Source organism: Penicillium crustosum (assembly GCF_028827405.1).
Source record: "Penicillium crustosum strain IBT 35664 chromosome Unknown utg000004l_segment0_segment0, whole genome shotgun sequence".
In the NCBI taxonomy this organism is placed as follows: Eukaryota; Fungi; Ascomycota; class Eurotiomycetes; order Eurotiales; family Aspergillaceae; genus Penicillium; species Penicillium crustosum.
The window spans coordinates 663,974-688,667 of record NW_026623125.1 but is presented as its reverse complement, the minus strand read 5'-3'; the positions used below and the strand labels follow the sequence as shown (position 1 = coordinate 688,667).

At 47.3% G+C, this 24,694-nt stretch overlaps 12 protein-coding genes across 12 annotated transcripts; 5 read left to right on the top strand and 7 right to left on the bottom strand.

Moving 5' to 3' along the window:
* Positions 1–1,252: 1,252 nt before the first annotated feature.
* On the top strand, positions 1,253–2,521 carry N7487_009314 (D-isomer specific 2-hydroxyacid dehydrogenase family protein; the record flags this gene model as incomplete). The annotated part of the gene is made up of 4 exons (XM_056877044.1): positions 1,253–1,400; positions 1,457–1,523; positions 1,578–1,858; positions 1,938–2,521. 4 exons carry the CDS (start codon positions 1,253–1,255, stop codon positions 2,519–2,521), a joined length of 1,080 nt encoding a protein of 359 aa, XP_056725624.1.
* Positions 2,522–2,902: 381 nt separating this feature from the next.
* N7487_009313 (DUF1295 domain protein) lies at positions 2,903–4,001 on the bottom strand (the record flags this gene model as incomplete). The annotated part of the gene is made up of 2 exons (XM_056877043.1): positions 2,903–3,230; positions 3,298–4,001. 2 exons carry the CDS (start codon positions 3,999–4,001, stop codon positions 2,903–2,905), a joined length of 1,032 nt encoding a protein of 343 aa, XP_056725623.1.
* A 579-nt stretch (positions 4,002–4,580) lies between these two features.
* N7487_009312 (putative DNA mismatch repair protein) lies at positions 4,581–7,368 on the bottom strand (the record flags this gene model as incomplete). The annotated part of the gene is made up of 4 exons (XM_056877042.1): positions 4,581–6,463; positions 6,514–6,902; positions 6,961–7,060; positions 7,101–7,368. 4 exons carry the CDS (start codon positions 7,366–7,368, stop codon positions 4,581–4,583), a joined length of 2,640 nt encoding a protein of 879 aa, XP_056725622.1.
* A 669-nt stretch (positions 7,369–8,037) lies between these two features.
* On the top strand, positions 8,038–9,572 carry pfa4 (putative palmitoyltransferase with autoacylation activity Pfa4; the record flags this gene model as incomplete). Its single annotated transcript, XM_056877041.1, has 5 exons — positions 8,038–8,411; positions 8,461–8,632; positions 8,682–8,981; positions 9,031–9,109; positions 9,163–9,572. Coding segments are annotated over 5 exons (1,335 nt in total), but the record flags the coding sequence as incomplete, so codon positions are not given.
* Positions 9,573–9,595: 23 nt separating this feature from the next.
* N7487_009310 (class I SAM-dependent methyltransferase) lies at positions 9,596–10,545 on the bottom strand (the record flags this gene model as incomplete). The annotated part of the gene is made up of 3 exons (XM_056877040.1): positions 9,596–10,097; positions 10,162–10,451; positions 10,501–10,545. 3 exons carry the CDS (start codon positions 10,543–10,545, stop codon positions 9,596–9,598), a joined length of 837 nt encoding a protein of 278 aa, XP_056725620.1.
* A 741-nt stretch (positions 10,546–11,286) lies between these two features.
* N7487_009309 (uncharacterized protein) lies at positions 11,287–13,135 on the top strand (the record flags this gene model as incomplete). Its single annotated transcript, XM_056877039.1, has 8 exons — positions 11,287–11,369; positions 11,430–11,458; positions 11,513–11,622; positions 11,707–11,732; positions 11,786–11,916; positions 12,302–12,643; positions 12,707–12,990; positions 13,043–13,135. 8 exons carry the CDS (start codon positions 11,287–11,289, stop codon positions 13,133–13,135), a joined length of 1,098 nt encoding a protein of 365 aa, XP_056725619.1.
* Positions 13,136–13,545: 410 nt separating this feature from the next.
* N7487_009308 (uncharacterized protein) lies at positions 13,546–14,711 on the top strand (the record flags this gene model as incomplete). The annotated part of the gene is given in 2 exon segments (XM_056877038.1): positions 13,546–14,030; positions 14,042–14,711. 2 exon segments carry the CDS (start codon positions 13,546–13,548, stop codon positions 14,709–14,711), a joined length of 1,155 nt encoding a protein of 384 aa, XP_056725618.1.
* Positions 14,712–14,994: 283 nt separating this feature from the next.
* Positions 14,995–18,172, bottom strand: N7487_009307 (putative UDP-glucose,sterol transferase; the record flags this gene model as incomplete). The annotated part of the gene is made up of 7 exons (XM_056877037.1): positions 14,995–15,197; positions 15,268–15,406; positions 15,470–16,154; positions 16,205–16,972; positions 17,032–17,268; positions 17,323–17,959; positions 18,016–18,172. The coding sequence occupies 7 exons, from the start codon at positions 18,170–18,172 to the stop codon at positions 14,995–14,997; spliced, it is 2,826 nt and encodes a 941-aa protein (XP_056725617.1).
* Positions 18,173–19,147: 975 nt separating this feature from the next.
* Positions 19,148–19,438, bottom strand: N7487_009306 (kinase-like protein; the record flags this gene model as incomplete). Its single annotated transcript, XM_056877036.1, has 2 exons — positions 19,148–19,211; positions 19,317–19,438. 2 exons carry the CDS (start codon positions 19,436–19,438, stop codon positions 19,148–19,150), a joined length of 186 nt encoding a protein of 61 aa, XP_056725616.1.
* A 400-nt stretch (positions 19,439–19,838) lies between these two features.
* N7487_009305 (uncharacterized protein) lies at positions 19,839–20,217 on the bottom strand (the record flags this gene model as incomplete). Its single annotated transcript, XM_056877035.1, has 2 exons — positions 19,839–19,977; positions 20,009–20,217. 2 exons carry the CDS (start codon positions 20,215–20,217, stop codon positions 19,839–19,841), a joined length of 348 nt encoding a protein of 115 aa, XP_056725615.1.
* Positions 20,218–21,218: 1,001 nt separating this feature from the next.
* On the top strand, positions 21,219–23,097 carry N7487_009304 (sugar porter family MFS transporter; the record flags this gene model as incomplete). The annotated part of the gene is made up of 3 exons (XM_056877034.1): positions 21,219–21,950; positions 22,002–22,332; positions 22,412–23,097. 3 exons carry the CDS (start codon positions 21,219–21,221, stop codon positions 23,095–23,097), a joined length of 1,749 nt encoding a protein of 582 aa, XP_056725614.1.
* Positions 23,098–23,483: 386 nt separating this feature from the next.
* On the bottom strand, positions 23,484–24,098 carry N7487_009303 (GNAT family N-acetyltransferase; the record flags this gene model as incomplete). The annotated part of the gene is made up of 1 exon (XM_056877033.1): positions 23,484–24,098. The coding sequence occupies one exon, from the start codon at positions 24,096–24,098 to the stop codon at positions 23,484–23,486; it is 615 nt and encodes a 204-aa protein (XP_056725613.1).
* Between the last annotated feature and the right edge of the window lie 596 nt (positions 24,099–24,694).

Sequence of the window (24,694 nt, the reverse complement as noted above, 5' to 3'; positions counted from 1 at the left end):
ATATTGGCTGTGGCGCCATCCCGAGGGTGGAGAAGGGCTCCAGTTCTCCAGTCCTACAGTTCTACAGTTTAGATCTCATTTCAACCATTAAAGACTCGCAGTATATTCATACTGGAAGTGGGAATAATTCTAGTTCATGCTTTATGGGTAATTTTACCGCGGCTATCAGGCACAAGCTGCCTGCTAGTTAAAGACGTGCATGGTCCCATAGTTGCAGGTTGAAAATTTAAAGTTGACGCGACGCGTTTGGACGCGTGAGGTAACTTAATCTTCTTGGCACAGAACCCGATACCTACTACAAAGTATATACTATAGTGACTATGTACCCCATCCTTTCTACAATTAAGTGAGAAGTATGATCGGTTTACTGCAGGCGTCAAAATTCCTTGTAATATACATCTCCAAGCCTGTCTCTCGAGGCTTTGGAGCATCTGAGAAGACGCAGGATCGCTTTGGTACACAGCAGTTCGCACAGGGTAGCTTTCTGCCGCACTTGACCTTCCTTGTGCGACATGGATCATACTGAAGTGATTGAAAGTGATACTTTTAGCAAAGTTGTAGGAGCAGCCCTCGCAAGAGAGGGTATATTCAGGAAGACACACAGCTCTCTCGCTCCAATTATCCGTATCCGTGTCCATTACTGTACATATTGTCATGTTAATCAGTACAGACGAAAGAAAACAGAAAATTCCACCTCAAGGGATTCCCATACAGTTGTAAATTAGTCGCTAGAGGTGTTTGCTAAGTTTGCATGGAGCCGACGAATATCAGGCATCCAGGCATTCAGGCATCAATCCTCATCCTCAGGCCAAATCATGCATACCATGCATGTATGTCAATGCTAATAATAATCCGATCGTAGTATATTTTTACTATTGATGGTGTCATCCGTTGCTCTAGAAAGCTCCTTTGGCTTATTATGAAAACCCTCTTACGAACACTGCCATATAGTACTAACTCGACGTGCTCTGAGACCATATCTAAGCAAAGTGTCGCCATACCACGCCATCTCGCATAAACTACCACCATCTCTCCAAAAATGGCGGCCAGTTCCAATAAGAAACCAGCATCCGACCCGTTCACATGGAGATGTTACCCTTTGAGATGTCGAATTGCCTTTTTAAGCCACCGAGGCGGGGCACTTTGATAAGAAACCCGTTGCCCGCGCCCCGGACTGTTCTCACTTAAAATCCCCAACCCTCTTTTGACTCCCGCACGCATCTTGAAAACAACACTGAATTTCATTACAATCATGGGTGATGCGGCATTCTTACCGGAGCATGTGCTCGTTATTTTCTATCAGTCGATGCCTGTAGAGCTGAAAGAGGTTATCCGAGACAAATTCCCCGATGCCGAGGTCACTATTTACGATGCTCAGCCAGGTGTTCCTGTTCCATCTGGTAACTTGTCATCGTTCTTCAAGATCTGAGCTCACAGAAACTAACACCCCGCGCAGAAGTATATCAAAGGGCCACTATTCTTGCGACTTTCGCCAACCTTCCAGATATCAAGGACTCGAAGAAGTGAGCTCCCACCCTAGCCAGGTTTACTATGCATGAAATTGACCATTATTGTAGCCTTAAATTAATTCACACCTTCTCTGCTGGCGTGGATCATCTTTTGCAAAATCCAATTTTGCTAGAAACTAATATCCCCATCACTACAAGCTCGGGTATCCACGGTCCTCCGATTGCCGAATGGACTGTGATGAATTGGCTAGTATCATCCCGGAAATATGTCAAGGGTTATGAGGCCCAGAAATCTCATTCATGGGATAAGGCTGCGTACGGGCCAGGTATACACGATCAAGTGGGCAAGAAGGTGGGTATTCTAGGATACGGAAGTATCGGGCGCCAAAGTACGTTTCACCCGTTGTCGCTCAATACCCCAGAGCTGCAAATTTCATGAAATTGAGAACAAAAGTTGATCACCGACAGTCGCCCGCGTCTCGCAGGCATTGGGAATGACCGTCCACGCATATACAGCTACCCCACGCCCAACACCTGAATCCCGCCATGACAACGGCTACATCGTGCCCGGAACCGGAGATCCAGACGGCTCAATCCCTGCATCGTGGCACCACGGAACAGACCGGGAAGCTATCCGCTCTTTCTTATCTATCGGGCTAGACCATCTGGTTGTCTCACTTCCGCTGACTCCGCAAACAACCCGTCTCCTCGGCGCAGAGGAATTCGCTATTCTATCTAACCAGAGTCATCACCATACGAGCAAGCCTTATGTAACCAACATCTCACGAGGCAAGGTTATTGACCAGAAGGCGTTAGTCGATGCGCTAAATTCCGGGGTCCTGGGTGGAGCCGCACTTGATGTCACTGATCCCGAACCTCTTCCTAATGATGATCCTCTCTGGGATGCGCCCAATGTTCAAATCAGTCCACATGTCAGCGCTCTTGGAGTGGAGTATTTCCCGCGCTCTCTTGATATCCTGGCACTAAACCTAGACCGCATCGCTCGGGGTGAGCCGTTGATCAACTCTTATACACGGGGCAAAGGGTATTAGAATTTACACATGTATATATCGATTGGATTAACGTCACACAGCTGGAAAACTGCTGAATGTATTGTGTGACATCGAAGGGTGGGAGTCATAAGGACCACAGCTTTATGGATGCGATGTCATTGCGCAAATAAAAATTGGAGAATATTTTTCCAGCTGAGCCCAATCCAATCGTTCTACGACTGCAATGAATATCCATCGGGGCCTATGGTATATGTTAGAACCCGTAGGTTTATTCCTAGATGGAGGTTGTCACCTAGCCAAGATTTTTAGAATTGTTTCATTCAGTCATAATTTTATTGTCATAGTATGCTTTTTTGGGGATTATTTTCATCTCATTTTGCATTTTATTATGCAGGTACAAACTAACGAAAATCCGCATTATTACATATCATATGCACCTCTAAACCCCTCCTCAATCACAACGCCAATAAACCCGCAACCAGCAACAGCCAATGCCCATGGGTTCACCAAATCATGCAAATCAGGCCAGAAACTGTTCTTCTCTCGCTTCCACTGTCGCAGCTGCTCATACTTATGTGGGTCCTGAGACTTATAGCGCTCTTCCTCGCTAGCCTCAGTCTGCTTGTCACCACCCACAAAGCGAAGGAATAGGTAGTTTGCCACAGGTCCCAGTATCACAACTGGATTAAATGGACCAGCCATGTTAAGCAAGGCAAATGAAAAATGGACCAAAGTGTCCCCGAGGTAACTGTGAAATCATCAGCGCATGTCATTTAATGTAAAGGGAGATATATATATATCGCAGATGAACTTACTTCGGATGACGCACCAAACCCCAAACACCATGTCGACACAAATCCGTCCGTTCCTGCCGATGAAGTCCAAGCTGTGTATCCGCCATAACTTCCATCGCAAACCCAGCACCAAAAATCCCAACGCCAAGCGCTCGAACAATATTTATCACATCATCGCTTATCGGAAGCGCAGCATCACCCGTAGTGAACGGAACCGTGAATGGCAAAGAGATAACACTTAACACAACAGCTTCGGGTAAAAATATCTTTAAGAAAGCACTTCTCCAAAAGCCAGGTTCCTTTTTGATCCCTTCGTACCGCGCATCATCTGTCCCACGGGATAATGACCGGCATGCAATCCGGGCAAAGAGTCTCGTGCCCCAAATAGAAACGCAGCTTAAAAGAACCCTTTTGGTCCATGGTAGAGCCTCACAAGCTGTTCTGAATGAGATGTCATGTGTGCACATTGGTTGACCGACGGCGGTCCACCATGCATTGAGGACTTGGGCGGACGGCCAGAGCCAGTCTTTGAGTTCGACTCGGTTTGTTGCTTTGGCTGCAATGTATGTTGCGAGTGAAAGGCTGGAATACAGGCCGAATGAGGGTAGGAGGGTTGATTTCAGGATTCCCACGTCGCCGGGTGTTATCTTGTTTTTGAGCGGTGGGGAATGGAGAGAACTTGAGGCTTGGTGTTCCAGGGCCGAGGGAGGGATGAAGAATGTCATTTTAGCGCATCACCTAGATTTTTGAAGGGCTGGTGAAATATCAATGGATCGTGATCTGGAGGTTGTTTTATAGCTCGTTTGGTGGTGTCCGGACGTTGATGTCAGAATTATGTAACGGGTCAAGTGGGCAAACCGCGCTGCAGGGGGCTTCCTATTGCAGGTGTTGCATGATTAAAAAATAATGATTATATTTGAAACCTCAAAATGAAAAGTAATATATAGCATGCCTATAATACGGGAAGAATCGTTGATATTGAGATAGGTGAAGACTAACGGCTGTCCATATGCAACTTTCGATCTCGAAATGGTTAACTTTGGTTGGTCCAAAGGGCTCCATAGAGCCACATGGCCAGGCTCCAAAAGAAGCCTGCATGACCCGCTTTTTTCCTAACATACAGCTCGTATGGGATTTTATAAGCCGACCAGAAATGATGAAGTGTAAAAGCTCTGGTATTTGATCTATAGAATAAGAGGTAATCTTTTTTTTTAAAAAAAAATATGAGACATATTAGGAGTATTCTGGGGTGGCGGCCAGTGAATACCTCTTCCAAGGTATTCGATAGGTAAGTATAGCCAGCCTTAATTGTTTTGAGCTGTTTGCACATGCTGAGAAATAATGGAGGCAAGATCAATGTGAATACTTAAAGGCTGTGAATCGTCCTTACTCTTGTATTTTTGATTCATGATAAGCATCAACCGTTCATTCCAGAATGGCAAGCAGGTCTCAAGATCAGATGCCGAGAATGCTGTAGTTTCGTTGTCACTCCCGGCATATAGATTTTCGTGTATATTCCGCTTGAACGAGTTCGAGCTGGGCGACAAGTCAACCGAGCAAGTCAAACTGAGATCATGCAAGTCGGAGCCATCGGGTATACGTTCGAAGGGAAGCCGTTTAGTGGGTAGTCTCCGGGCTTTTCCGTCATTCGTTGAAGGTTCATCGGTGGAAAGGTCCCTTGCCTGGCGGATGAGGTATGCTCGCGGATCGTGAGGAGAGAGTGTTGTCACAGAGACCGGCTCGCCGATCAAAGTTTGCGATGACATTAATGCAGCTTTTGCGGCAAGGTATCGACTGCTATGAGGCGAATGCGATACTGGATCAGACTGTGAACTGAACGGTTTATCGTTCTGCTTGAAGCGTAGGCGACTGTTTTGTATGGCTTCTTTCTTCCGCCTTTCGAAGTCAAGCGCTTTTTCCAGATCCGATGGTTCCTCATGGCTCACGCCTTCGTGAAGTCGAGCGGCCCATCTCTCAAGAACCGGAAATCCTCGACCACTATCCATTGACTGTGGGATGTCCTCGCCTTGGTCTTCGGGTAGCGACGGCACATGACGAGCAGCTTCTGGGGTGATGCTATTCCTAGATGGGCTGTCTGAGCAACCATCATTTTGCCCATCGACATGTCCAATTCCTGGCGAAGTTTCCGTGGGCAATTCAAATCGTTTCTGGGCAAGTAAAGAAAGCGGTGAGTCCGGTTTCTGTGTCGGTCCTTCCTCAATAGGGCTTTGCTGCAGCGAGACCTGCGTGGTTCTCTGGAACCAAGTGTCTAAAGCTCCGTTCCCATACCGATCTCGATCACGTTCTCTCTCAGCGCGTCGGGCGCTCGAAATACGATTAGCCTCAGGGGAGGACTCGGTCGATTCTTGCGGGTCCTGTCGACGGCGCCTCACGGGCGACCCAGATGCAGGTCGAGAGGCAAGAGGGCCTGTAAAGTTCGAGATGGGTGAATTCTGGAGGCCCCGAGATTCGCTCTCCCTTCGGATTGGCCCCTGCAGGCTACCGTTAGATAGATCCACGGGGCTTGTTTGAGTGAGGGAATTGCCCCCACGTCGCGGTGTTTGAAATGAGGCATTGATTCTGGAGATAGACCACGGATTGACGAAGCTGGAACGTTTGGTTCTGGCAGTGGTCGGTTCATCAAGACTTTCCGAGCCCTTGCTACTAGAAGGAACCACAGGCGAAAAGGCGGACTCGGAACGAAGCGGATTCTGTGAGAGAGGCGTGTGAGGTATAGCTTCGCTGAAGGGGTTCACAGGTTCGCGAGGCTGTGCAGAAAGTTCTTTATCCGGCTTCCTAGCCATCAAAAGTTCGAACACTTCTGGGCCTTCGACGGATTTGCAGGCATCATCTTTGCCCTGGTTGGAATTTCTTGTCTCCGCCCCATTTATTTCACCGTAGTGGTCGCGAAACAAATTCTCCACCAAGGCCAAGACTACATCTCGGTCTTCGAAGAGCAGATCATCTTTTGCTGGCTCGATGTTTACGTCGTACGTTCCTCGGGGACAGCGAATTTGCAAACAGAGAAAAGGATCGCTAACCGATTTGGAGGATTCGCTTTTAGATGCGGCAACACGGACATATGGTTTGAAGATCTTGACGATCTCATGCCCAATTCCCCTGCTGCTAGAGAGAGGGCGGCCATCTACGCTGATGTATTGGCCCGTGTTATTGATCTTGGAGGTATCTAACTTGGTTAGTAAACACATAATCGGATGTTCAATAAGATGAGCTCACCAAATTGTTTCTTCGGAAGAAAGACGATGGCTTCATAATCTTTTTGATCTAATGATCGTTGTTGATTCCCATCGGTTATGTGGGACGAAAGTCGTTTCACGACACAAGAAGAAGATACTTCTGTGCCGGCTACCTTGAGAGCTGCATCTGAGATCGAGGCGTCTGCGCTTGGCGCATAGGCCCAATTGTTGTTTTCATTTTTCGCTTTGAGCACTTTCAGTGAGAGCCTCTTAGATGGCTGAGCCATCGCATATGCCTGGAGAAGCTTTTTTATCCTTGTGAGATTTCTCGCAGCACCCTTCAAGGCAGTTTGTCTGCGGACAGGGAGGTGTTTGAGAAAGTCTGTCATACGAACAGTTGTGCCCACAGGATGTGACGTTCTTTGTGTTCTGCAATAAAATGTCAGCAGTGACACATGATTCAAAAAATCTGGCCAGGTCAGCATACCCAATAAGTTCTCCATTTCTTCCGTACTTCAAAGATCGCCCGGCAACTTCGGACTCAACTCGAGTAGTGACAGCGAAACCCCCCACACATCTCCGCGGCACTGGCAAGTGCTTCTCCACGAAACCCCAATGATGACCCACCGACATTTCTGAGATCATCTAAAGTCTGGATCTTGCTAGTAAAAGCTCGTTTGCAGACATAGTGCTGGTCCTTTGGAGAGATGCCGTGACCATTGTCCTTGAGCTGTATGATATCCACAGTGTTTGGGGAAATCTCAATCTGCAATGACGTGGCAGAAGCATCTAGGGCATTGTCTATAAGTTCCTTGACAACAGAGTAGGGATCTGAAATGACAGATGTGGAGCCAATCGCGCGGATTGTTTTCTGAGGAAGAGCCTCAATCGGCATCCTGCACGCCTGGTATTAGTTGTTCATCTCCGAAAGCACCCCAAGTTCTTTCATCTAGCTGATTGATGCTGAAAAAACATGCGAACAATTTCAATGGCTTCTAGTTGACGCACATCGACTCGGCAAATGTCGAAGGAGGATCGAACTGTCTTGGCATTCAGGATCACGTGGCGTGGTTGTCTTAAATTAGTAAGGTTCCGGGTCTGCCCCCACATCAACCGAATTAGGTTTAGTTTCCTTCGACGTGCCTAGCTCATTCTGTGTTGTACTTGTTTTTGCTCTAAATCGATCACTTTCTATCATATCCAGAATGCCAGCCTGTTATTACAAGAATAGTCGGCCGCACATGCGACCTTGTCACCTCGTTTTGGTGGGTTTGGGGTGTTTTTTTGGTAGTCTTTTGTAGTCTTTTTGGGCGTTGTTTACATATTTCCCCCTTATTAGTGCTGTAAGTAGAGTACAGGTAGTATTAGCATAAGGTGTGCGAAACAATCTTTCCATGTATAACCTTTAACAAAAGAAACTAAATTCATTTTCGACGTCGATTCCATCCTACATGTCAATTCCACGCGCGAGGCCGGACACACGTTAGTCAGCATAGCCACACCCCGGGGCCCGGCCATCCACGGGTCCCGATAAACAACACGTTCAACTTCACGCCTCTGCAGCTTCTCAGCGTTGCTTATTCAAACGGCTGAAGACGCTGAAATGTTGGGCGAGGAATTTTCAATAACGAAGTTCGCGATCCCCGGAGTCAGTGTATTGATCGCCTTCCTCGCCTACACATCACAGTATTTCTTTCTGCACTTCGAGCCTGTGCCACTCACAACGGACGAAACTTGGAAGATCAATATATTCGCTCTGTGCATCTGGATATGCTATTACCGAACATGTTTTGTAGATCCCGGTCGACTTCCCAAGTCCCAGGAGCGACCGAAACCCAAAGAACAAGAAGGTGACGCACTCGCTAGTCGCCAGCGATGGTGTCGTAGATGCGAAGCTTACAAACCGCCTCGCGCTCACCACTGCAAAACCTGTAAAAGGTTTGATGAGGAATGCCCGCTATGGAGAATTTTGCTGATCTTCTCCTAGATGCATTCCCAAAATGGATCATCATTGTCCCTGGACCTCGAACTGCGTCTCACATTTTACCCTTCCGCATTTCATGCGCTTTTTGTTTTATGCGACTGTTGGCATGTCCTATCTGGAGACTCTTCTCTGGCAGCGTGCATCATTTGTATGGAAGAACAGTCACCTGCCCAGCGTATGTAACTCGAAGCACTTTACCACTCAGATCGCTAATATTTGAATAGTATCTCGGCCCCACATTGGGGCAACTCATCCACTTGTTTATACTGCTTGTGGTAAATAGTCTGACAGCTTTCGGTCTCTTTGTCCTCCTGCTCAGGAGTTTATGGTCGATTGGATCTAACACAACCACTATTGAAACTTGGGAAATTGAGAGACATGCTACTCTTGTTCGTCGCGCCCGTGTGCTGGGCGGGTATCTTGAGGGTCCTGGAGGAATTCGAGTTCGGATAAAAAAGCAGGAATACCCATACGACATTGGAATCTGGGCCAATATCAAGCAAAGTATGGGTGGAAGCGCTAATGTGAGTATGTCTGTTCACGGTCCAAATATCGCAGCTAATGCCTTTCTAGTTCATAAGCTGGTTCTGGCCACTGGCTGCAACACCCGATCGTCGGACTGGCTGGGAATTCGAGACCAATGAATTTGAGGGTGAGTGGATGAGTCAGTAATCTAGCTTTTCGATTGCTCATCATTTTTGTTAGATCCTGGTGTGTCATGGCCACCTCCAGATCCAGATCGAATCCCGATTCCGGCTAGTGCAAGGCCACCAAGTAATATGAGCATGCCTACATATGCAACTATTCAGGATGAGATTGATGCCTTCAACCGTCGGAAACAGGAAGACATGAAACGATTCCAGCAAAGTCCTGGTCTACAACGTCGCAAACCATTTTACGATCGCTACAAAAAGCGCGACAATGCTCAAAGTGATAGTGATGAGTCCGAAACTGACTCCGAGAGTTACTTAGACGAAGGCGAAGAGGCCTGGCGAAACGCCGAAGGAGAAAGACTACGCGACTTTGGGGTGGATGAGGAAGCAGAGTTCTATGATGAAGAGGACATCCCTCTTGGTGTTCTCATTGAGCGACGGAAGCAGCAATCTGCAAACTGAACCCTTTCCAACGAAAATCATCATTAGATCTTCTTCGCAATACCTCTCAGTCTCACATATCCCAGCCACTGGCTCCCATCTTCGCCACGAGTAACAACATCCTGCAGCACGTCGCAAATCTGCTGCACTGCAGTATCCCGCTTTTCCTCGGGGAGCACATCTAAGAACTGGGCTCCCATCAGTCTAACCCATCCCTCTAAACCGCCCTTGGCGTCGGTGGTGAGTTTTGTTGGGCGGTACTCGGGCTCGACGTTTTCAACCTTGAAGCCGATCTCTTCCAGCGCATTTCTCATCCAAGTATCAGAGGGGAAGAACCAAGGACTTGTCTCTCTTGCTTTTTCGATAGAAATACCCTGCTGCACAAGTGCATAGATAAGGGCTGTCTTAACCTCGGCAACGTTACCGTGCCCGCCCATCTCAAACACGTACGTGCCGCCCGGCTTCAGACAGCCGTGGATTGCGCGAAGTGTCGACATGCGCGTCGACTCATCACGTAGGATCCAGTGGAGGGCTGCGTTGGAGATTCTGTTTTGGTGTTAGAAGTCGGGCTACATGCATCTTGTATCATGTATCATAATCAAAGACATACACTTTATCCCATGATCCGTTCACAATGGAGGTTTCTTTCTCCAGGTACCGGCAATCCACAACACGGAAGCTGGCTTTGGGGCTTGCGTAGTCTTTGTTAGCAGACTCGATCATGGACGCAGAAGAGTCAATGCCCAAGACGGATTCTATGGCCGGAAGGAAGTTCGCTGTGAATTTTCCATCGCCGCAGCCGACATCAAGGACCTTGTCTGTTGGCTTGGGGTCCAGGGAGGTGAGAAGTTTGCCGGTGATTTTTGCGGAGTGCACGAAGGATGCAGAGGCTGAATATGCCTGGGCTGTGTTAATTATGGCACATATATATCATCGGAGAAACACATACTTCGGCTGACCAGTGGTCTTTAGGGCCCTCTGTATTGGACGCCATGGTGTATTTGACAGATTGTAGAATGGAGAAGTGGGGAAGTCGTAGTCTTGGCGTGGAATATCGATTAGGAACAAGCGGAATAACAGAAAATCAAGTGAGAATGTATGTTTCAAGGATTGTATTTGTGAAGACTTGAATGATTTTCCAGTAATTGAGAAGTTCGATGGGCTCTCTTATATGTTTTCTCCGTAACGTGGTCAGTTGTTCAAGGTAGTATAACGAGGCCGATATCGGACCGGACTATACTTGAAAGTATGCGCCCTGCGAGGAATGCACAAACCGAGATATGGAAGTTCTAGAACATTTCCCTTTTCAAATAGCTTATCATTAGGGACTAGCAGCGATATTTGAGAATGTGCAGCTTTCTACGGGCTGTACAAGTTTCACTCACCAACTCCATTGAAACATAGCACTGCAATTAAGTGAAACGGCTCTAAAATCACATGTCAGTATTCAAAGACATTACTATTACTGCAAGGGTTCCCTCTGTACATCCAAGTACCATTCATCCCTGATGCCCCGAAATGTTCAAACAACCAAAGTCCAGACATAAGATCGCAATGACGATGGCCACCTAGCGGGTGTGCGGCAATGGCGGAACAATTTCCATGAGCTCCACTAATTTTCCCTAGGCAAAAGTCCCCCGCTTCCATGCAAAAAATATATTAGGAAGTCAGATATAACAAGGATGCTGCATATTTAGATATACAAAAGGTTGCATCTACTAGCCAATCAGAAACCATGTCTTATCAAGGCCATTGCAATTGCGAGAGTATTCGCCTCACCCTTCCTCAGCGACCTCCGAGCTCAACTGTTTGCCATTGGTATGAACCTGGAATATATTATCTTAATATTTGCATACTAAAGTGAATCTTCAAATACAGCGATTGTTGCAAGCGAGCAGGTGGTGGCGGTAAGTACACTTGCTAAGACCAAGCAACAGTATATTTTTCTTACAGTATCCTAGCATTATCTGTCAACTATCTTGTCAATGAAGATGAATTGACCGTCAGCGATCGAAATGCGACATTGAAGATGTATGAGGACAAGAGGTCTGCCAGCGGCAATGTTGTGAAGGTAAAAGCGTGACTCCTCTGTCAATATCTATACACTTACTGTTTGCCGCATTCGAACGAAAGACTAACCCGAACCACAATATAGCGTTATTTCTGTTCTGGGTGTGGCAGGTATGTGGAATGATTCACCTTCAATAGTTAACAGTAGCTGACGATGATCACAGTCCTGTGTACACCAAGACCCCGAAGGCCCCTGGAAAAGTCTTCCTGAAGGCTGCGTTGTTTGACGTTGTCTCCCCTCCTGCAGCTGAGGTGTTTATCAATAAGCAATATCAGTGGGTAAATATTGAGCAAGGTGAAAAGCAAGCATAATAGCAAGACCAAGGAAGAATCAATATGCTGGTTTGAAAAAAAAAAAAGTACATACAAAAGTAGAATATGTTTAGCATTATCTTAGGCGATGGTGCAATTCGTGGGGGGCCTATTATTGGCCAATATCAATCACACGCATAACCTTGGTTCAGCTCACATTTATATTGTTTTCCGTATAAAATAACCTCAATTGTGTTGATATACTGTCGAGCTTGCTAACAAACTTAGGAGTAACCGTCAAAATGCGGGGGCAACGTCGATCCACGGAGAATCTGGTTTCACCCTTCACCCCTCAGCGAACGATAAAAAGTCCACACCGTAACCATGCTGGTGTCTCCGGGCTAATATCATTCATGACAATATGACAGAAGTCCCTACACAAACTTCTCGTCCTAGGCGGCCATCGGGCGTCATTCTGCGGAACACCCGACCGCGCGACAACGACAACAACTTGGATCCCCGCGAAGCGCTCGAGCTCCAGGAGCTCCAAACACATGAGGACAATGAGTTGGACTACTCAACACCATCTGCTTCATCTGGCGATGAATATCGCGTTGTGACACGTCGCACCACATCACGCGCTCTCGCATCACGTGCCGATGCGCAGCAACGCCGGCAAGCTCGAAGGGGGATTTGGGGCAAGCTCACTCGGATTTGGACCCATAATGTTACTCTGACAGTGCCACATAAAAGTAGTCGGGATTACTTCGGTATGTACCCTACGATTGCGACTTAGACCTGCCGATATGCACAATACTAACTCTGCATCCAAGCTCTGGAGAGAACATTCCTCGCATATCTACGGACCTCTCTCGTCGTTGCCCAGCAAGGCGTGCTAATTGCGCAGCTGTTCAGTCTGCAGGCTGCGGAGGCGTTAGCGGACCGTCTTGGATTTCGTCGGGTTGGTAAACCGCTCTCGGTCGCATGTCACTGTGTGGCTATTCTCGTGGCTTTTGTTGGAGCGTATCGATTCTGGAGGCAGCAGAATGCTATTTCTAGGGGTATGATCTATTCTGGAGGTTGGGAATTGAATTCTGTGGGGTTGTTACTGGGTTGTGTGAGTTTTACAAATCCTTATTGGTCTTGAAGATATAACTGATGTTGGGCAGATCACTCTAACGGTATTGATTGTATCCGTTGCTATTATCGTTGAAATTGATACAGACCCGTCTGTATTTGTTCGTCGAATATTAGGTGGGTGAGTGAATGGGGGCGGAAGATTTATAAGTTTGTGTTCATCCTGTCTTGACCACTCTAGCCATTTTCAGCCTTATAGCTATGATAAGCACATATAATTCTAATTGTTTGTGGCTATATTGTTCTTGCATAGCAGAGCTATGATTCACTAAGAATGGTGTTTGCGGCTGAGGCGGAGACTACCTGCACAGCCCCCTTAGCACTACAAGATATGTAGTAACTCTGCTGTATTAACTTGTTTTCTATATATTAAAACCAATCAGATGATGATCTAATGTGACTTGGTCCACCTGTTGCGCCCGATGAAGCAAAAACAGGGCACCCAAATGGGGCCAAATCCGTCTAACCCTCCAACACACTTCAACCACTGGTTTACCACTAGTCATCCAATTCTGAAGAAATATATCATCCAAATATGTCACCCCTCGACGAGGCAATATCCAAACGACACCGTTTATCGATTTGGCATGTCTACCACAAAGGCGACGAGCACATCTCAATAACGCCATTCATCAACCCGAGAAAGGAGCTCGGATCTAGTAAGAAGAGACACGAAAAACTCGCAGCTGGGTATCCCAAATCCCGAGACAGAACCGATGAATCCAACAGCTATTTCGTGCACCACCCGACTCTCTTATTCCACAATACGCCACGTACTCTCCGTCGCGGAAACAAGAACGGAACACCGATCTGCCTCATAAAGTGCGGGGCCTTTTGGCGGAAATGGACAATCCAGTTCGGCAGTAATCTGAAGGATGTTATTGATCCTAGAGGCGTGGTAAAATGGGAATGCCGCAGTAACAAAAACAATACAACTCTCAACGATGATCGTGCCTTGAAAGGGTATAAGGTCCGCAACTGGAGGGTTTGGGGGAAAGTGGGAAAAGTTATCATCGACAAGTAAATGCGAGACGCAAGGCCGAAAAGGAAGAACTTGCCGAAGGGAAGCAAAAGGCGAATGCCTTGGATAACGGTCCCGTTGGGATGGAGAATGTCGCTGAATCTGGGAAGCAAGACTCGAGCTATTCACAAACACAATCCCCCAGTCCTCCTTCTTACTCTACAGTGCGACAAGAGGCTATACCACAACCAGCAGTTGCGGAAGAAGCGGTCCGTCTGAACTGGAGTTCTCCATTCTCGTTGAACCCTCGACGCTATAGCTTCGAATATGCCAATATCAAATTCTTCTGGAAAGGAACGAGAGACGTCCACCCGGATGACAAATTGGCTAGATGGTTCATGCCCTTTAGTCACTTGAAGTTGATTGCTAGACTCCCTGGGATTGGTAGTGAAGATATCTTCATTGGGAAATACACACCAAGCTTCGCGTACCGGAAATTCGGCGAGTTGTGGGTTTTCGATTCTGCGGTATCTGAGCTGCTTGGTGAAGATCATTCCTCTACTTGGACCGAACAAGCTACAGAGCGAGCTACAAGAAGTGAATTGGGGGATATTCGGCAGACTCGATTGTATGAATTGATCATGGCGACTGCCATGTGTATGATAATCGGCGAGTCGCAGAAGCGGATGATTCTCATGTTGTTATTTACAATAGCGGCGGAAGGGGGAAATTCGTGTTAAATTAAATTGTAATATTGCATAATGGATTATTTTGAATCTATTCAGGTTAATATAAGCCTGAGAACCCATTCTTGGTGCTTCGTTTCGCACCAGTGGCGGTCCAATTTGTGGGCATAGTACAATCTTTTCAAGGTGTAATCATTAAATGATTTTATTTAATTCACGAAGCTTGTGCTCTATTAAATAGTTAGAATTATGCATACAGACATTGTCATCATACATGAGGGGTCGTTGGTATCAAGAGAGTTGGAGAGAGCGCGTGGTTTGGTGGTTCGAAAGATGATTAGTAAGAGGGACGAATGTCCTCTTCAAGAAGACGCCATTTTCTAGCAACCTCTGCCCGCTCATCGGCAGTAGACGCCCGCATATCTTCAAGACCCTGCGCTATCCGAGATGCCATAATAGAGAGCTCCTGGCTCCTGCCTAAGGACTTTTGAAGCTTTCTACGAAGTCCAACCAAGGGATATCCGAAAAGTCCCCAAAGACCTAGAAGCAGTTGAGTCAGAATAAGTTACCCACGGGAAAGGCGAGTCTGTGGAGCACAACGTTCGCATACCTGCTGGTGGCTTTAAGATAACACCGCCAATCCCTTTCCCAATTCCCTTCACCATTCCTTTCGCTCCTTGCTGTCTGGAGCCATATTGAGGCTGGGTGACCAAGCCTGTGATACCGTAGTAAAATCCATCTCGAAGTTCCTATATATGAGGTAAAAGATTAGTTCTGACTTCTTCTTTTATTGTCGAGGACAGGTGACATACCGTGCCGGCAGCAGCGAGTCCACTCCGGAAACCGATAACTTTCGGCAATTCTTTGACCATTTGGTCGTGGTACAGCATCGGAGCATTGTGGAATCCTTTGGACAAGCTAAGGGTCAGGTCTGTTGGGAGCCACAGTATGCTCTTCAATAACTTTTTCGATATTCGACTGCTGTGGGTGCGTATCTCGTAGATAACACCATGTCCCTGGCGTGACTCTAGATAGCACAACAGTTCTTCCTGGTTAATCGGTATGCCTTGTCGCTGGCCAACGGCACTAGCCGGCAAATCATGGTTCATTTTGTTGTGTCTCACGTTGTCTTCTTCGTTGTCGTTCGTGTCGAGGCTTACCCCGTCGTTATCATCGCCATTTAGTCGGCCAAGTCCACGGCACTGAGGAGGCCCATGATACTCAGCAGTCTCATGATACTGCTGCTGCTCCCCCTCACTATCTAGGTCTGAATCTTCACTTCTGCGTGTTTTCCTCCATGAAAACCTCGATGAAGGATTGCTGCGTGAACGAGTATGACCTATTGCACGGCCAGCGGTGACGAAATCCGAAACAATATCATAAGGGACCTCCCCGATCCCGGTCACAAAGTTCGCAATCGCTCCAAGTAGCACCTGAGCTCCTGCGCTGACAGGGCCTGTGGGATTGCGGTATGTATCGTATTCCGATGCTCGATTCCTGGACAGTTGGTTAGTGGTCTGGAAATGTGCTGTCGAAGGCCAACCTACAAAGCAACATTCTCTGGTTTGATAGCCCCCATTTCAACTAGTACAGATGCAGCAAAAGCACTGAGCCCAATGGAAGTTTGTTTAATGTGCCACACAGCAGGACGATCAGGACATATTGCGCATTGCAAAGTCTTCAACTTAAGATGCCGATGAAAACTGCGTACCCCATCCTTCACACCGGACTCTTTCTGCATTTTATCTGCAATTTCTTGTGCCTTCTGTTGAGTAGAAGGATTCAATGCTATCTGAATTGCATCGGTCAACTTCTGAACTGTGAGTTGCTTGTAAGGCACTGGCTGGGGCCCAGCCTCAGCCATCGCAACAATTCCTCCCCAGAACTGTTGGTCTCCAAAGAAGGGAACGATAATGGTCGGACGTCCAAGAGAAAGTCCTGCAGCAGTGGTACCTGCACCACCATGGTGAATCACACATGATACGTGCTGGAATAACCAGTCGTGTGGCACGCTGCCGACGATAAGGATATTATCCGGCACATCGATATCGTCAACTCCGAGGTTTCCCCAGCCCTTTGAAATGATTGCACGCTGGCCGGCGTTCTGTATGGCTTCGAACACGATTTTGGTTAATTTGACTTGGTTTTCTACCACAATAGAGCCAAATCCAACGTAGAGTGGAGTGGGCCCTGCTTTGAGGAAATTTTCGATCTCTCTGGGGGGTTTGTAGTCTGACTTCGCAGGTAACACGCTGAAACCGCAAATATCGATGTGGTCAGCCCAATCGCGTGGCTTTGGCAACAATGCCGGCGACCTAAAGTAAGCCACAATTAGTGAAGTGTCCAGACCCGCCGCCTTCGGGTGAACCCATACCACAGATATGAGAATGGAACACCGAGCCGCCCGGGCAAATTTGGCGCCGTGATCGAATCTAACGGATCTAGTGCGAGGCATTTCTTCCTCCATGAGTTGACAAGATCCCCCAATCCTTCCCAAATCATCATATCCACAACGGTATAAGACACGAGGTTTGCAACCGTTGGCTTACATTCCTGCGGGTGGAGAACGGCCAAAGGATGCGGAAACGACTGAGTAGCCGACCAGGGCATTCTAGAAAACTTTTATTAGGGCGTCCCTCAATTTCAAGTTTGAAAATAGACTTACGTGAACATCATGTGAAGTGGAATCCCCAGTCGCTGTGCGCAATGGATATGGCCCAAGCTGGGCGGGTTAGCGATTATTGCATCAGCAACAAATGGTCTTCGACGATAATCCACTGTGTCACTCCACAGATCCTCCTTAATTTGATGCAAGTCTGTACCGTCCCCTGTTTCAACACATGACTTCCAACAGCCGTATATAATTTCCTTCATTTCGCGCCGGCGCTTTTGGATGGCACCGCTGCGAATCGTGCTGAATGCGGGGAGTAGAGAGGGATTTTGGACCATGAACGCCATCAGCTCCTCGGGGTCTCCACCAATGTTGAAGAACTCCAATCCACCGTCAAGTACAACCTCCCGGAAAATGAGGTGGGTTGCTAGTCGTACGCGGTGTCCATATGCCTTCAACTCTTGACCCAGCGCAAGAAACGGTTGGATGTCGCCCCGAGATCCGATAACTTGAATGACGATATTCATCTTCAGCGGGAAGTCTTTTCCCTCATCTTTTGGTATTGGTTCCGGGGTTGGTTCGCCCTCTAGAGCCTCTAGGTCGGGTGGCGCAGTTGTCGTTTGGATGCGATTCAATAAACCGGCGAGCTGTGGCATATGCTCGTCGATCTTGATATCAAGCCGGCCATCGCCTATAAAAGAGTCACCGTTAGCCACGCAGTTTCAACGCATCACCTGAATCACATACTCAAGACTCTGACCCCGGTGTTTCGTCTGTCTGCATTTATGTGATTTCGCTCGCGATGTGGTGAGAGCGAAATGTTGACCTCCTCAGGCCAGTCCTCCGATTGTATTGACCCACGCCGGCTGGGTCGGCGCCTCGTGGTTTGTGCTGCCGATTCCATTCTTCACGGGAGATCGGCCGGGTGTGGCCAACTAGAGGAACACAATTCCGGACGGGAAGTACGGGGTTCAGTGTATGTTAGACTGAATTATAACAGCAATGAGTATTTTTACGCATCAAGTTTGACGATATTTTGCGGGATTAAAGACCTTTCAAAAAAGAATATGGTCACCGGGGCAGCTTTAGTTGATGATGTCAGAGGTGCCCAAACCTTAATACGGCAGTCTACTACCGCCAGTTCGGATTCTGCCTGCAGTATATTCCTACTATACTACATATAGGTACTAGGTAGCTAGATTACACCATTTTATTGGTATGCTTAATTAAAAATTGAAGTCTAATTCGAGATAGGTTATCCTTTTTAATGCTGGAACACTTAATACTTCACTATAAGTACTCGACGCTATCACTCTTCGCTTGATCCGTCTGACTTAGATTTTTTTTTAACTTTATGGCATACAGAAGCAGAGCAATCGTCTAGTAAGAGCAACGGAAATCTAGTGACTCAGGCGGTCAAAATCTAGTCGAGAAAGTGAAGTGGCGGTACTAGAGTGCCGCAGTCCCGAGCTTCCAGGCTACCCGGATCTACAGTGGGTCCCGGGATCAGCGACTTACCTCGGGATTGAGGATTAGTCATTGGTTTAATAGCCCCGAAGCTCTAGAGGTATTTATCTTCCGAGGTAGAATAGTATTCCTATGCAAGACGTTTTCGATTTTGTGGCAAACATTGTTTGAAATCCATTTGTACAATACATAATCTAGTTCTACCTAGTTCTTGTATTTTGTTCCATAGCAAGTCAAGTCAAGTAAGTGCCTTGTCTGCAGAACCTAGGCAATGCGATTATATAACAGCAATCGCATTAACACTTGAGCCACTTCTAATAAAGCTTGAAGCTGTCGAACTACTTACCTTCTTTTATCTATAGATCACGGTTTAGTCACTGGGAATCTGCATTTCTTCCCACTGGACTCCCATTCAACTGGCAGTCTCTTCACGAAACCAATCATTTGGAAACTTAGTTTTTGTCCTCGCTAAAATGCTAGAAAAGATAGATCGTGAACAAGATAGCGTATATCTAACGTTTATACCAGTGTTAATACTTTCGCAGGAAGAAAATAAAAAGAAAAAAGAAATATCGACCTACCATGCAACCAACACGCCATAAATCAAGGCGATATCAAAGCGGTCCGTGAAAATTGACTCGGATACCTGCAAATTACTCGGCTGAGCTAGCCTTTCAGGCTGTTCTCCTTTGCGAAGGGGCATAACAGCTAATGTCCCAATGGGCTTTTGGCCTAGTTTATGCCTGAAAATTCCTTATTGGTACCTTATTTCAAATAGGCAAAAGTTAAAATATCCGAATTCTAATGACAGGTGGCTTATTAAGTAAAGTACCCAAAATGCCCGAGTTCAACAAAATGAAGCTATTCCCACCATACAAAATAGTATGCACCCCCCGGACCTAAATGGTGCGAATAGCTTCGTGGGTGCTTTTCTGTTAGAGAAGACCGAGTATCTCAGATTTATGAGGGTCAATGACTATGTAGGCTGGCATTTTGTGCATCACGACGATAAGCTCACAGAGGAAAGAGTACTCTTCCCCGTATAGCACACACATACTAGCACCATAAATAAGCTTAATGGCTTTCAGGAGTTACGTAGACATTCAAAGCATTTCTTCCGTCTCTAGCTCACCCTTGCTTAGAATAATCAGTGAGGACCTTATCAACTGTAGGTCCAAGTAATTTGGATACACAAGATTAGTGGACTCCGTTAGGGCCATCGTGGGTAAAGTCGTCAAGCAGCTGAACAATATATTGCGAGGAAATATTTCACCCAGAATGCCTTTCGAGAAGTCTCGGGTTTTGCAGCTCGCGCGATTGAGACCAATTTGCGGTGATGATCTTCAACGAGACCCACTGACTTCGGCTGGTGTCTGTAGCTGGGCGAAAATGGCCCGGTTGATAAACTAACTCCTTGTCCCTCGCAAGCCACATGGCCGAAAATCCCCTCATATCACATCTTATGATGGATTTCATAGCCATCATTCATTCTTAAAAGCGTCTCCAAGCGTGACCGGGTAATATCCCCCGAGTTTGTATCTTTACAATGACTCTTGGATATAGGGGAGATTATTCTGGCAGAATAGAGATAAATACATGTGCAAATGTTGGGCAAATGGGAGTAGGGAGGCAGTTGGAGTGGGGAGAAGACGTCATGGGCCACAAATAACCAATGCCCAGCCCTGCGGGAGGTGCCGAGATTTGATGTCTTATCGGACAACCGGGACTAGTCTGGGAACTCCCCCGAGATATCCCTTAATGTTGCAGCCTGAATGGTTGGCTATACAAAAGAGCCGGGATTCATCGGCACATCTGACAACGGACGTTTGATTGGTTAAGCATACTAATTCACCGCCTCACCCTCCACTTCTCCTCCACTTCTCTATCTATTCTATGTTATTGATTTGATATTGGAGGCATTATGTTGGGAACCTTTTCGGATGTCCTTTTTGGGAGTCTTTTTAGAGGGCTTTTTTGGTTTCCTTTCGCCATTTTAGTGCAGGGTTGGAGACTCATAGCCACCCGCGCAGATCCCGAACTAGGCGATTATGACATTCGGTTGTTTTGCTCGCCGACGCTACTAAAAGGGGTGTTTTCGGCCGGCTATCGAAGGAAAGTAATCTCCGAGCCGGAAAATGGTGTCCGACTCGGTCAGATTCCGGGGCCCCGCGAATTGGACAACTTTGGAGGGCCATTACTTGCGGGTCTCCCCCGCATTCTCTCCCGGTCGATGGCGTCAAGTCCAAACTCTAAGTGCCAACTTCATAGTACGTACCTACCTGGTATAGTGTAGAGTGGGGGGCACCGGTTAGGGTAATTGCATTGACTCTGGTTGGTGTAGATGTTGCATGAAACAAAGTTTACATTCCACACTTTTGCTTATATTTGAAAGATATCCTCAATTACAGTTTTCTCTATTGGATCATTATTATCCATTTTATATATTGACCCTATTTCTTAGCTACCGGACTTCAAGGAAGACCATGGCCGATAAGAAAGAATCCCCAGAGAGCGAACATTTTGAATCCGATATAAAATCGGATCCTTCTGTTTTCATACCAGCCCCTGGATCAACAAGACAACCTTATGGCGAATCTGGTATTACCCACCCCCGCCTTTCTCTGTACCCATCACATACTAACGCATCCTCCCACAAAACAGGCCTGAGGGGTATCCTCACGAACAAATATGTAGCAGCATGCGCCGCCTTCGCAACACTGGGCGGGGCAATGTTCGGCTACGACCAAGGTGTCGTCTCCATAACCCTCACAATGGACCAATTTCTCGAGCGATTTCCTGAGGTTGGCCCTGACGCAGCCGGTGCGGGATTCCAGAAAGGAATCCTCACGGCAATGATCGAGCTGGGGGCGTTCATTGGAGCAATGAACCAAGGATGGATTGCCGACAAAATCTCTCGGAAGTGGTCTATCATGGTTGCGGTGATAATTTTCCTCTTTGGTTCCGCTCTACAGACTGGGGCTATGAGTTTCGAAATGCTTGTAGGTGCCCGGTTTGTCGGAGGTATTGGTGTCGGCATGCTGGCCATGGTGGCACCGCTCTATATCTCTGAAATTGCGCCTCCGGAGATTCGTGGTACTTTGCTGGTTTTGCAGGAGCTTGCTATTGTCACTGCCATTGTGGTTGCTTTCTACATCACCTATGGTACAAGATACATTCCGAGTGAATGGTCGTGGCGCCTTCCTTTCCTTATTCAGGTGTGCATTCCTGTTGCCTGCGATTTGTCCTTCCCTAACCCACGTGGATAGATGATTCCAGCCGTACTCCTCGGGGTCGGTATTCCATTCCTCCCATATTCACCTCGTTGGCTCGCTGGTCGAGGCAGAGATGAAGAAGCGCTCCAGGTTCTCTGCAAGTTGCGTGGTGTCGACCCTACCGACGAGCGCGTCATCCGAGAGTGGGTTGAGATTCGCTCAGAAGTGGCTTATTGCAAGGAAGTGAGCATCGTGAGACATCCAAAGTGTCAGGATGGAAGTTACACCAGTCGCGCTATGCTTCATGTCTGGAGCTACCTGGACTGTTTCCGCAAAGGGTGTTGGAAGCGTACGCATGTCGGTATTGGACTTATGTTTTTCCAACGTGAGTATCTGTCGTGGTGGAACCACCGCTTTCCCTTTCTATTTCTCCTTAAACGGGCTAACTCATATCCTGCTCACAGAATTTGGTGGTGTCAACGCTCTCATCTACTACTCACCCAGTCTATTCGCGGGAATGGGCCTAAACTACGACATGCAACTCCACATGTCTGGTGTTATCAACATCTGCCAGATGCTAGCTTGTTTCTGGTCACTATGGGGAATGGATAAATTTGGTCGCAGGCCTTTGCTCTTTGGTGGTGCTAGCTGCATGGTTCTTGCGCATCTTATCATCGCCGTCCTAATGAGCCAATACCAATCGAATTGGCCAGCGCATTCCACAGAAGGCTGGGTTTGCGTCGCTTTCTTATGCTTCTTCATGCTCACCTATGGAGCTAGTTGGGGTCCTATCCCTTGGGCTATGCCGGCTGAGATCTTCCCTTCCTCGCTTCGTGCTAAGGGTATGGCATACTCCACGATGTCGAACTGGCTTAACAACTTCATCATTGGGCTTATTACTCCGCCGCTTGTTCAAAACACTGGGTATGGGACTTACGTATTCTTCTGTGTGTTTTGTGCCCTGTCGTTTGTTTGGACATGGCTCTTTGTTCCAGAGACCAATGGAAAAACTCTGGAGGAAATGGACTCTGTCTTCGGAGATAATACTTCAACTGTGGAGACAGAACAGCGCGCGAGGATCGAGGCTACAATTTGGGCTTATGCTGCGCAACGATCTGATGGACTCGCGGGCACGCATCAAATTACCTAGATGGGCAACTTTGCTTTCAGGTGCTATCTTCGATTCAGTGAATGTATGAACAGTATCTGATTCCCTTTGCGGTGCTTATATACATAGATATTTATGATAGATTGTGTGGCTTCTGTATCTCCTCCGCAGTTAGCTTATGGTCTCTACCCACTGTAGATTATGTAGGTCCTTTTTCTTCTTCGCGTATCTACAGATTCTCTCGAGTCATTTGTTCTCAATAGAACTCCAAAAAGACCTGCGAAAGGCCAACAACCGAAATTCGCGAGAACCCCTCCCTTCAATACTATTTGATCTGACAGCATGCCAGAAGAAAAGCGGTCGCCGATATCGCTTGCTAGATCGGACGTGGAAAATCAGTCTTCAAAAGAAGCGGGTGACTAGTTTCCTCAATCATCCAAGCCATACACGGTCAGATCCTGGCTCATTGTAGGAAGTGCATAAACAGCGCTTTCCCTTCCTCCGAAAACCTTCAGTTTCTTTTGTCCTCGAAACTCTAGCCCAATCTTCTCCAACACCCTCGCGCTATGCGTATCGTCCGTTCCACAGAATCCAAACACGGAATCTACCCTGAGTTCCTTCTTCGCATACGCCAACAACGCAAGTGCGGCTTCGGTGGCATATCCCTTTCCAGTTTCCTTAGTCAGAAACGCATATCCAATATCGGGCGCCAGGTAAGCATTCGGCGGCTCGCCCCTCATCAATGAGACAGAGCCAATAGGAGTACTTTCTGCCAAAGATGCGTGCTCATGCGGCTTTAGCGAGACTAGAAACATGCCATAATTGTTTCGGGCGTAGTCGGCGTGGACACGGTTGCGAAGGAAATTAGAGGCCTTCTCTGTCGTGTCGACGCCGGTGCGGCCGCATGTTTTCATAAATTCCTCGCTGTTCCATAGTTCGACGAGGAAGCGACAGTGCTCTGGGGAGTCGGGTAAGAAGTAGGAGATTTGGAGACGTTCGCTCTCAATGGAGAATGTCGGAGATGCCTCAAACATAGAACTCATATTTGCGTGTTTCGCGTTAAAATAACGAAAGTGACGTCGTCTGAGTTATTAGATGGGAAGAGACTCGGGTTGGTATGGGAGTTGCGACAGTTGGAAAGGCTAGTAGGGGTGCTTGGTTGTAGTAACACCTCGCGCGTGCTTGAGAACAAAGAAACCGCTTCTCGCGTGATCCACGCGACCCTCTAGCTCAAACCAGCTGACCTAACCTGCGATAGCCATTCTAGACCTAAGATATGGATTGTGCAATCAGACTTTGTAATGGAAACTGCGAGATCTCGTTATCTGGGTCCCCGTCGGGAACCCCGACTGGTGGTAGATGGGGATCTCAAAATAGAATGGCGCGACTATGATCTTTGACCCCCTTGCATCACCAGAGGGATCCCATCCCATCCCAGTTATCGCAACACGTTCATCTCACATTCCAAGCCTTTTTAAGCTTTATTAACGTGGACTCGATCACCTCGAAGTCGCTCTGATCGCGCTATCTGTTATTCCCCGCACCCTGGTAATGTCACCACCGGTACGCCATTAAATACACAAACGGCGCTAGTATTTATTACTATGCTGTACAAAATACAAAAATACCCATCTACTAT